This window comes from Columba livia, chromosome 1 (genome assembly GCF_036013475.1).
Source record: "Columba livia isolate bColLiv1 breed racing homer chromosome 1, bColLiv1.pat.W.v2, whole genome shotgun sequence".
Classification (NCBI taxonomy): Eukaryota; Metazoa; Chordata; class Aves; order Columbiformes; family Columbidae; genus Columba; species Columba livia.
This window is the reverse complement of record NC_088602.1, coordinates 31,464,307-31,476,522: the sequence shown is the minus strand read 5'-3', so window position 1 is coordinate 31,476,522 and position 12,216 is coordinate 31,464,307. Positions and strand designations below refer to the sequence as shown.

Genomic DNA, 12,216 nt, shown 5'->3' with positions numbered 1-12,216 from the left:
TACTAATCCCAAGGTACAAAGCATTAAGAAACTGCATTTTGTAATATTGTGTATGACTCTGATTACAGGTTTAAGAAAAAACAATGAACTAGAACAGGGCAGGCAAGGTTAACTAGGATAATTGAGAGGCCATGTGCATTGAGATTAACATGAATTAATGAGGAAATAGTTCTCTGTTTGGGGGTAAACAAAAAGGAAAAGATACTGAATAAAAGTTAAAATATGTAAAATAAATGTTAAAATACATATATATTAATAACTTTAGATAGCAAAATAGAGGTGAAATTTTATTAACTCTGAAAATACTTCCAAAACCAAATTCCCTATTTCTGTTTTAAAACAAAAAACCCCACATTACTATGTTATGTGATTGAACATGACTAAAGTGGTCCTTTTCACTTCTACATCCTTATTAGATTTGTATATATGTTGGTCACATGTGGCAGCATTGCTGACAGCAGTATTTCAAAGACTGAGCAAATGCAGAAGGAACCAATTTATCAGGTATGTCCTGTGAGGAATCGACAAAATGGAAAAGTGGAGAGAATTGTGATCTGTGCTTCAGGAAGCCTCCTTGCAGGGCAGAAACCTGTAACTGCCATGAGCTACAGTTCATGTATCTAACCCTCTGATCAGATCACAAAACAAAAGAGAAAAGTAGCTGTCAGAAAATGACTCCTTAAGAAAACAGACCAAAGAAAAGGAAAGTCAAGGGAAGGGCCTTTGGAAAGATGAAATAACTTTGTAGCTGAGGCAGGAAATGCAACTGCTGAAGTAAACAAATTAGCAGGTTCAAAGAACTGAAAAAATATAGATGACAAGAAAGAATCTGTGAGCACTTTGAACTGAAAGGAGCTGCACCTGCAGCATGCCCCGAAGTGTGTCATCTCCAGGGGCCCAGGATGCACAACCAAAGTACTGGTGATGCCTTGCAAATGGGCACCCTGTGTCCTGCCAGTGCTGCCAGTACCTGATAGAGCTCAGCTGGAAAGCACAGACTTCCAGTTCCTGACCGCTCAGCTGCTTCTAACACTGACAATCTTCTGAAACTCAGTCAGAACTCAACCACACACTGGGACAGAATGTGCTGAGTATTGAAGACACACAGTAACTCATCTAAGTTTGAAAAATGAGACAAAGTTACATCAAAGCTGAGTTTATTTATGACAAATTCATTACATATTAAAAAAAAGTTTGCAACTATTGTAACACCTTATTGCCACATTTTTGTTATCGGCACACACAAGATGATCAAGAACATGGATTTAGGCAGTAACAAAAAGATATTAAAATTACAAATTCATGCCTCATTTCTAAGCCATAGAAAAGGTGATCATCAAAAGAGTAAAGTTACTAATAAACATACGAGGGGATTCCCCTTACACCTTCTTTCCCGGGAACTTTTGTCACCTAATGTATAGTAAATATATATATACATATACATGTGTCTCTTGCAAACATACACATTCATTCATTTACATAATCACTGGAAATTTGACATCTCTCCTCCAGCAGAAAGCTCCCAGATATTTTACTTGAACATCTAGTGGAAAAAAAAAAGCAATCTGAAGTCCATGGTTTTTAATTAGTCACCCTGTCTCTGAGCCAGCGGTTATCTTCTCCCTACACAGGGCCGCCAGCATAATAAAAGGGTATTGCAGATTGTGACGAACAGCATCCAACCTGCCTTCACCACAGGAAAGGTCTACTCAGGATACTGTCCCTTTTGTACCTAGTCTGAGTCACTGCTGCTGCTTGAGGAGTCTGTTGACATAACTTCTACATCATCTTCATTCTCCTTATTGTGTCCTGGAGGCTCCAACATGAAGTCATTACTATGATTAGGAGGTAGCATGTTCATTGACATATCACTTGACTGCCAAGGATACTGAGGAGCGAGCACATCTGGAAAAAAGGGACATAATCCATCTAACTACCAGCTTTGTATACTGACAACAAGACAGCTCAAACGGAACTCCAATGTAAAATTAAATTTTAAAATCCTTTCTGAATTTTGGACAGATGAAACTCTCCAGTAACAGATTGAAAATATCTTTATGATAGAACCACTCTATCCTTCCTTGCCTCCATTTATGGAGGTGGCTCTTGATCTCTCATCACTCCACTTCAAAACAATATGTATTCATACAGAGCTTTTCATCTTCAAAGCACAGTTTGAACTGACTTTACATTCACAATCTGGCAGTAATGAAAATGGTCACCCTTTGTCAGTATGCAAAAATAGATTTAAACATTAGATTAAAAAATACCTAAGGTAGACCACAGAAATTCAGAGTAAAAAGGCTTTATCCAAATTTGGCTGAAACACCTTGGTTATTGTTTTTCCAACAGTAAATATGGTGCATCAAGTGCAAAGGAGAAGAGTGTCCTACAAAACCATGGCCACAGAGATGCCTGAGAGGTGGGAAAGCCCCACTGTGCCCCAGCCAGGCCTGCCTCAGTTGCCTCTGTTTTCTCTCAGCTCTCACAGTTCGTTCTCTTTTCCTCCTACTTCCAAAGCCAACCCATCCCGCACTCCCTACCAACCTACCCTTTCCCCCACAACACTCCCTCGTCTCTTCCTTCCTTGCCCCCAGCTCCCATTTCAAAGCTGTAGTACATATCTATATGCCATTTTTGCTCCACCCCTTTTAATTTATACTCCTACTGCTGTGCTTTAGTTCTCCACTTACTACCAGGCACTGTGGCTAAGTCTATCCCATAGAAGAAACCAGCTATCTCCTGCCTACAGCATGAATTAGAAATAATTAGGCAGAGTCAGAAGTGAACAAAAGCCCACAGACTCCACACACATGGTGGCTTCTGATCTTCAGATCTTCTGATCTGCAGACACCCGAGATGCCACATACAAACTACAGCCACAGTTCCCTAATACCAGATGTATTACCTGGCTGTAAAAATCTGACCCACCAGCAGATGCGAGGACATAATGCAGCCTCCATGCCACTTCTGTGCCCACTTTAGGAAGACCAGTAGTACCAGGCGGTCTCATGCCAGCTGTGTTGAAGTTAGCCAACTTAATTTGAATCAGCTGAGAATGTAAGCCAGTGTTTTACATCCTGTGGCCACACTTCGATGCTGGAACCAGTCCACTATTGAACCAGGTTGGACGTGTGCGCTAAGCAGCCTCAAAATGTTGAGGCTCCTAAGCAGCCCAGTGGCTGGCTTGCAGACTCAGGACTGGACATTTCTCTGCAGAAGTCTCTAAAAGGACTAGATCCCATAATTAGCATTCCCAAGACACTCCTCCACACAACCAACAGATTCAGGATCCCTGCACAAAATGCCAGGGCAGCCTCTACTTTCTTTTAAATGAAGTTTTGATTTTTCCCTCTTACCTGACAGTTTAGTAATTAGAGGATTTCCCCTAACATAGGAGACTCAGATTAAATTAACAAGTTTATTTGAGGAGTTTAAATCTGACATTTTCCAGCTTTGAGGCAAAGACCTAAAGAGTGGACTTTCAGTTCTCACAGAGACAGCACTCAAAAGTAAAGGGAGCAAGTCTGCATCCCTATGGCAGATTAGTCAACCAGAGGAGACTCTACCAAAGCTTATGCTGTGTGGAAGACACAACCTTAACATCTCCTCTGGCCCTATTTCAAAGGAACAAAAAAGATACATGGGCCTATCTTCAGCGTTTCCCTGGGGGGTTGCTACAGACAGATATCAGGGTCCCACTCCTATTCAGCTCACTGACCCATTTTATCCAAGACCAGAAGTTTAGAAAACTAGACGCAGAACTTCAAGTCACTTCCTCAGAGGTGACAATAGGATCACACAGATGGTCAGAAACACGAAATCCAACTTTACCGTTTCTCCAGTGGAGTCGTGATACAGGACTTTTTTATATATTCAGTATAACTTCTGAAAACAAGCTTTCCATAACACCTTCAAGGGGCTTAACAGGTAAGAACTGTTACAGATCTCCTACGAATCCAAACTAAGAATTTATCCACAATTTAGTCTAACTATGGTAGATTAATGCTGCGCAGGTACAGAACTACTGAATTTTTGATTCAGTTTCTGTAGTTTACTGCTAAATACTATTCTAGCATGAATGAATGAATCCCACTAAAGTGAATGAAGTGCCCATTTCACTAAGCAATTAAGGGACTAAATCTTGATTCCTGCACTGAAGGTACTACCTCACCAGCTGTCCTTTGCAAGGCCTTTTCAATCCAGAACTTCCTAGCAAACAGACTTGCTATACAGAGTGCAGACTTAAAGGAAGGTAGGGGATTGACAATAAACCTCTTTTCTTCCAAATACAGTTTTCACAATTCCATACTTTCTGTCACCACTGCTAAGAAAAGCTTGCCTTGAAAATGCTTTTAATATGATTATATATTACTTAATTTACAGCAATTTCAAATAAATTACTTGAAGGGCAACTGAGTTGTGTTTATGTTGATGTAGTTGTAGTGTCTGAGGTATGATTTAGATGAAATAAAATGATGCAATTTCTAATTGTTAACATTATTTACTAGATCTTCACTGCCGCGGAACAATGTTAGCCATAATTTCTATTCTTTTACTGTACAAGAAACAAAGAAAAGCAAAACAAACCATGAGTTTCTCTTACCTGGCAGTCTGCCCGCTGCAAGTGCATCCCCTGGTAAGTGACCATTGACTCCATTGGTTGATGGGTTGTTCATCTGACCCAAGAGACCACTCCTCATTTCCAGATCTGTAGGATATGGCCTACGTGGGTCCCCTTTATGATAAAAAGCAAAGGAATGTTTTAAAATATTTAACAATTTTCTCGCAGACACTGATTTTTTCTTCAGTGCCTAGGTTTCTGAACAAAGACACCCATACTCTGATTGCTTGAATCAGCAATGAACATCACGCCTGTTTTGTTAAAATCCAAGTCTGTGTCTTTCACATAGACATTCTTTGTTCATTCAAACTTGGCAGAAAAAGCACTTAAAAAAAAAAGTTTAGAAGATCTCTTTGCTCTGCTACTTCACAACTAAGCAGCAAAGACAGGAATTGGAAAATGCACATTCTTATTTTGGACAAGAAGGACAGTTCCCCAAATTGAAACTTGACATAATGAAAGCCCTGCTTCTGGCTCCACTGATCACTAAAATCCTCTGAAAATAATATTATAAAGCGTAAGGGTCAGGAAGGACCACAACCAAGCACATGGAAGAGTCTTTAACATACTTGGTTCTAACCTATAATTGGGGCAAACGTTCAGGGGGAAAAGGCAAGCAAAGGAGAGCAGCAGGCCAGTCAGTCAATGGAAACGTGCAGTTTCATAGCCTTTTGAAGACATATGTAAAGTCTATGAGACCTTGGATATCTATTTTTGCTGAAAATATTAGATATAACAACTGAAAACAATGTTACTCTAATAAAACCCAGTGTTTTTCACCGTATAAAAGCATTATAAGACCAGACACTGACCATGCTTTACTGTAAAAAAAAAAAAAAAAAAATCTATTGTCATAAATATGTTAGTTACCTGGTACCCATGTCAAAGGGGCACAAACAGCGTTGCTAGCACTGATCCTATGGGCATATTTGATTATTTCTTCAGAGGAAATGGCACCTGGAAGAACAGAAGAAAATTTACTATATTCTCAAGACATCGCATCCTTCTATCATTTCAGAATATTGGACGTTAATATCTAAAAGATTTGGAATGTAACTTTGTCAAACATTAAGAGCATGCTTCAAATACAATGACTGATTAGACTATGCAAGAACAAGCTTTGCAGTGAACTAATTTTACAGCCATGAGTTCACGACACCATTAGCGTCTGCGGTTCTTCAGCCTGTGAAAAACACCACCCAATCTCTTAAGCAGTGCACTTGACAAGCACAACTTGTAAGAAAACTTCAGCACCTGCTTTATAGTGGAATTTTCTGTAGTAAAGGAATTTTTGTGTTTGTTCAGTAACTGTAGAGCATACATGCAGCAGCCTTTTGAAATATGTGCCTGTATTAAAGCAATAGAAACTTTATGAAATTCCTTGATTTTTTAGATGAAAGAGGTATAGCCAAATCATAAAAGGCACTGCAAAAAAAACACCATGAAAATGTCTCCCACAAAAAGAAAAAAAAAAAAAAAGCCAGTTTAGCTTGGTAAATGCCACAGAGTGGCAGGAATTGCTACAAATATTATACAAACCATTATCACCAGCTAGTCATTCTTTCACATACAACGCACACCCACACAAACATCCTCTCCCTTTTCCCCAGCAGACCTGCTGAGGCAACTTAGTGAGACACATAGGTAAGCAGATACACTATTATCAGTCCAAGAAAAGTGTTGAGACACTTGAATTTAAGTTTAATATTAAGATATCTTTGCCACAGAAAAGAATTAACTCCTGCCTTTATTCTGAGGAAATGGTTATAGGTTCATAATGAAATGGAAATTTGTTTACACATAGAGAATCCAAAATCTGTGATGGCAGAATTAGAGGAAAAAAAAGAGAAAAATTACCATAACTTGAGCTCACTAGCAACTTTCTTTACAACTGCATTTACATAGTATGTACAATCATGGATACTTACCTTTTCTTGCCTTTTCAATTGATTTCAGCTTTTCCTTTGCTTGATAAACAGCTGTTGCCTAGTTGTAGAAAACCAACAAACAAAATAAACCAAACTTTCAATGCATCTTTAATTTGTAAACTTCCACACAAAGCTGTCTGTGTGAATAAAGCCTTACATTTAAATGCATTTTAAGAGAGAAACTATTCGGTGAACATTTTCAAAACATGTAAGAAATAAAGTAGGTTGGGAAGAAAATTAGCATTATAAACCAAAACTGAATACCATGATAACTAAACAGTATTTGACTACTTGAAAAAAAAAAAAATCAACACCCAAACTAAGCTCTTATGAAGTTTTAAATATTTAAATCTTCTCAAACTAACAAAACAGCGCCGTCTCCAGAACCACCTTTTTCACAAGTAGATGCTCGAAAGTAAACACATCATTATGAACCTACCAGTATGTGCTCCGCTTCTTTCAGTTGTTTCTGCAGCTGCTGAATATCATTATCTCTCTTTTCTACTACCTTTTCTAAAAGCTGCATTTCATGATGGATTTTCCCCTGATCAACTGCCAGCTTCATTAGCTCTTGAAACTCTCCATCTCTCTGAATCAGCAGTTCCAGGATCTATTGAATAAGAGTTTCGTAGAACTTTTAATTTAGTTAGAGTAACAACACACTCTCAACTGTGCTGCAAAGAAGAGCAACTGACATCCATAGGAGTATTTCTGTTTGCATTAAAAATGAAACAAAATTTCTTCCTCTGTTTGCAGAAACAGCCTACGAAGCATACATCAAATGAACAAACAAACAAACAACATGAAGACCAAAAATGCCTTTGTAGTGAGGCCAAAACCTCATCATCACCATTAGCCTGAGTATAGGCAAGGACAAAGTGAGAAAGAAAAAAAGGAAAAATAACAGAAGTAAAGCATTGTGCTTACCCAGAGAAATGCAGTTTGGAAAGTCAGCTTACCTGGCTCTCCTCTCCTGCTTGTGGAAGCTTCTGGTTTCTTGAAATTGCTAAGATTTCTATTAGCTCCCTGAAAAGAAAACTCTGTGTTTGCACAATTTTCTAGGGCATTATTTGTAAATCACAGCAAGTTATCCCTAAACTGTCAGAGTACTGATATCATTACAAAAGTATTCATGGACTGGAGTATTTTACAGTTCTATAGTACAGTGTTGGCAGGGATTTCTCAACTAAGAGTAACTCTCTGAATAGGCTCATGATTGGAGCACGTTTTCTTCTTTGTGCTTTGAGCTCATGAAGTGCTTGTGTGTTTGTACTCCTGAAATGCGCTGAGTTCCTGCCAAACTATGTAAGAGATAAGCAGAAGCTGAGAGAAGAAACACAATGAAACGCATTCATACCCTACTTCTACTGCCTTTGTTTGTTGCAAGAGGGCATGACAGTTGTCTTCACTATTTTACTTCTCTACTTTTCCTCCAAATTTTCCCCAACAGAGCAAGTTTCACACTTGGTTTTAGACCAATTAAGTCTACACTTGCAAACACCCACAGAGTTTGTCGTGAAACTACTTTTAAAATAACTATTTCCACAATGGTATACTAGTTGTATATCAGATACACAAAAATTAAAATAAAAAACCCTAATAATATTCTGGTGCTAGGTCAGAAGTGCTTCCAGGTACCCATTCACTTTGCCACCCTTCTGAAAAGCCATCAAAAACCTCAGAAGGGATTTGCTAAGTAACAGGACCACACGCAAAAAGGCATTTTCTGTAAATTCAGCTAACTTATTTGGCTTCTAAGGCTATGGATGGCAGTTCAACATTATGCATGACTAACTGTCTATTTGAAGACATTGTCTTTGCAACAGTACTAATTCTTTGCTTGGTCAGCGCAAGCAGGTCAGTGGGATGTATGACACCAATAGCACCAGCATCTTAAAAGAAAATGAGCACTTTTCAGAATGTTTGAAAAGGCCCCTCACCAGTAAAGCTCTAGATAGCATCTTGATCGATGTCTCTTGGTCACTGCTTGCTAGGGAACTTCCCTAACATTCCTGAACACTAAAACTTTAAAAATTAAAATTAAATTAAAAATTAAAACTTTAAAACTTGTCATTATCAATAAAGCTTTATTCTACCTGACCAACACTGAGCGGCAGCAAATAAAATAGGTTGTAAGCAGGTCAACTACCGCCATCAAGGCCGATGTCATGGAAGGCTGTAATTCTGTCCGTGTTAGCCAGATAATAGATAGATGCAAATTCAAAGCTATACAAAGACTACAGAAAAGACATGTTGCTTAATTTTTGCCCCTACCACCAAACCAATATAACGACTGTGAAAGGCCAAGCTCCACGATGCTGCAACATTTTGTTGATCAACAGGAAGATGCACTAAATGCTGCAGAGGTTTGCTCTGGATTTATTATGGTACAATATTAGTCCCAAGACTTAAAATAAAAAAAAATAAAAAAAAAAAAAAGTTTAGATAAAGAGGAAGTTTGGGGTTTTTTTCTTTTCCAAAACCCCATATGTCACAAAATCTAAACTAAAAAAGTAACTGGCCAATATATTTGCCTTGTAATACCAGTGGTAATCACACAGAGTGAGCCAGCCACACAGACAATATGGGTTATTGCCTCTCAAAAAGCTTTTCTAAGGCCCTGCTCTCCTAGAGAGGAAAAAATGATTAGGAACTAGTTTAACTGCAGTGCCAGCTGTGCCTCCACAACATGGTCCCCAATTTGGATGACAGTTACCAGTCCAGCTCAAGACCATGGACTAAGTATATAAGCATTTCTATCACTCCAAAGACAAACTCTGCAGCCTGCTCTAGAGAGTTTAACACTAATTCAGGCAATCATGAAATAGTTTGGGTTGGAAGGGATCTTCAAAGGTCATCTAGTCCACGACCCCCGCAATGAGCAGGGACATCTTCAACTAGATCAGGTTGCTCAGAGCCCCGTCCAGCCTGGCCTGGGATGTCTCCAGGGATGGGGCATCTACCACCTCTCTGGGCAACCTGGGCCAGTGTTTCACCACCCTCATTGTAAAAAATTTGTTCCTCATATCTAACCTTAATCTCCCCTCCTTTAGTTTAAAATCATTACCCCTTGTCCTACAGCAACATGCCTGCCAAAAAGTCTGTCCCCATCTTACAGGCCCCTTTGAAGCACTGAAAGGCCACAATAAGGTCTCCTCAGTACGGCTTCAGTCATGCAACACCATCTACAAGTTTCTTCTCTAAACATAATTATTAGTGACAAATTAAAAAATCCTAAAATCGGGGTAGTGGTGTGCATATCACTGCAAACGCAGGTGTCAACCAAGAAAGAAAGGCAAACGGAAGAACAAGAAATATCTTTCCTTCTGCTCTGAGAACAGGAGACCGGGCAGGGCCGGCGGTTCCCACCCGCGGCAGAGCCGAGTGCGAGGCCGGCCCGGCACGGCAGGAGCGCACGGACACGTGTGTCCCGGGCCCTCCTCCCGCCCGCAGCCCAGCCGATCCCTTCCCAGCCCAACCCCGCGGACACCCGCTCCTCCCGCCGCCCCCGTCGGCGGCTCCGCGCACGTACAGCGCCGAACGCCGCCACGCCAAGCCCCGCCGCCACCAGCGAGCTTCCCGCCCGGGCACCGGGCGCGGGGGGCAGAGCGCGGTACCTGGCCAAGAGCTCCAGATCCTCCAGCGCCGCCAGGAGCCGCTCCCGGGTGCTGCTCCGCTCCCCGCCTCCCCCGGTCGCCGCCGCCATCACGCTGCTGGGCGCGGGACCGAGCGAGAACCGCCCCCGGCGGCGGCACCACCCGTGCGGCAACGTCCCCAGCGGCGGAAGTGCGAGCTGCAGCCGCCCGGCGGCCCGCGCATGCGCAGCGCGGCCCGGAGAGCTGGGGGCGGGAAGGGGCTGAGGGATAAGGGCTCCCGAGGGGGCACGGCGGGGCTGGGCCGGGCCGGCTTGGCTTGGCTTGGGTGTGGGGGGAAAGGAGGTCACATCTGCCTCGGCGAGGCCAGATGGGTGTTTGTAAAGGCCGTCTGTGGGAGCTGGGTCCATACACAAGCACCTGATGCTTTTCTGAATGCACTCCCTGTTCCTGAGTTTCCACAGAAGAGCTTCTAACTCAGATCCAGATGTGTACTAAAGACAGAAAAACTCCAGAGGAAGGGCTTGCATTTGAATTACATCCTAAGTTTTTAACTCAATTTCCAAGAGCCCTGATGTCCAAAAATCCCTTTTATCAGGTGGAGGATGAAATGGCACTTCACCAACGGCTGAGGGAAGTTTAAGTGTCTGATACTGAAAACATAGCAAAACCCCAAGTTTTAAATCAGGGAAAGAGCATTTCGTGGGCTGTCAGTGTGTGAGTGACAGGAGCCAGCAGTGACCTGCCTGACGTGTCTATCCATGGGGGCTACAGTCAGCTCTGCATCCATTTTGGGGGTCTGCATGCCGTGATCAGGGCAGGTAACAGCTGCAAATCCTGCACACAATCCTGCCAGAAGTCCAGCTGTAATTAAAAAAATACTAGTGTGGGGTTTTGTTGTTGTCATTGCTTTTTAGTGTGGCTGGTGCTGTAAACAGGCCTCTAGCTCTGGGTGGGGCCACAGTGAAGCCGGTGTAATTTTTTATATTCATGAAACTTTCAGTAATACGAAGAGACTGCGAAAGAAGCTGGGGTGGAGGGCAGATGAGGGAGCACGGAGTGAAAGCTGATCTGGGGCTTGAGTTCATAGGCAGGACAAGCAGAAGAGCAGGGAGTCCCCTGACCTCACCATCTTTGCTGTCAGCAGGCAGCTGCAAAACCTACCAGCAAACAGCAATTCTCTTCTGATTAGACAAAGCGCTAGATGAATGATAACATCCTGTCCTGGTTTTGTTAAAAACAAGTTTCTCTTTTAGTGAATTTTGCCTGTCAGCTAAAGCCTTCATATTAACTGCATTTTCCTGGAGAACCAGACACATGTTTTGGTAAACATAGCAATGGAATGCAAACTTATTGACAAGCACGGATGGACATCTCGCGAGAGTGGCGACGAGAAACAAGTGACCAAGAAACTGACCAACTGTGTATAACATTCCATTCACGTGAATACTTCATATAAAAGTGGGAGATCACGAGGATCTCATCCCTTTTTGCCTTTGCTTTTTCCCTTCTGCTTATGGCCGACATTAGGAGAGGACCTTGCTAGTCATCCCTGCGAACTGAGGCCTAGTGACAGACTGAATCCAGCTCCGGTTGGCTGCAGAGTCCAACCCAGGACTTTGGTTGCCGGCTCTGCAGTTGCTGGGACTTTCAAGATTGGTTTTGTATATTTTGTATTATTTTCTCTATTCTTATTAGTAGCATTAGTAAAACATTGTTAATTTTTCCAACTTCTTCTCTCTGTCCTTCTTTCCCTCCCAATCACCTGTCCTGAGTGGGAAGGGGGGAGAGGGAGGGGCAAAAAAGGGGGAAGTGGGGGGAGAAGAGGGGGTTAACAATACATCTGCCAGGGTTTTATTGTCACCCCGCAATCTTAACCCTCGACACATCCTTAACTGTTCTGGTATTTACTCTGATTATCTTTTTACCTTCTGCAATAAGTATGTCCCTGAGAAATTTAGGCTTACAAAAAAAAAAGGGGGGCAAGAAACTCATTAGTCAGTGATTCTTTGTATTGTGGTTTAAATAAGCAATTCAGTGTTATGAGATTTGTGATAAAGCAATGAGATTG

At 41.7% G+C, this 12,216-nt stretch overlaps 1 protein-coding gene across 1 annotated transcript; it reads right to left on the bottom strand.

Moving 5' to 3' along the window:
* Nucleotides 1-1,140: 1,140 nt before the first annotated feature.
* On the bottom strand, nucleotides 1,141-10,397 carry MED4 (mediator complex subunit 4). Its single transcript, XM_065053850.1, has 7 exons — nucleotides 10,170-10,397; nucleotides 7,512-7,578; nucleotides 6,992-7,162; nucleotides 6,553-6,610; nucleotides 5,495-5,581; nucleotides 4,607-4,738; nucleotides 1,141-1,905 (listed from the first exon to the last, which is right to left on the bottom strand). Exons 1-7 carry the CDS (start codon nucleotides 10,256-10,258, stop codon nucleotides 1,733-1,735), a joined length of 777 nt encoding a protein of 258 aa, XP_064909922.1. The 5' UTR covers nucleotides 10,259-10,397; the 3' UTR covers nucleotides 1,141-1,732.
* Between the last annotated feature and the right edge of the window lie 1,819 nt (nucleotides 10,398-12,216).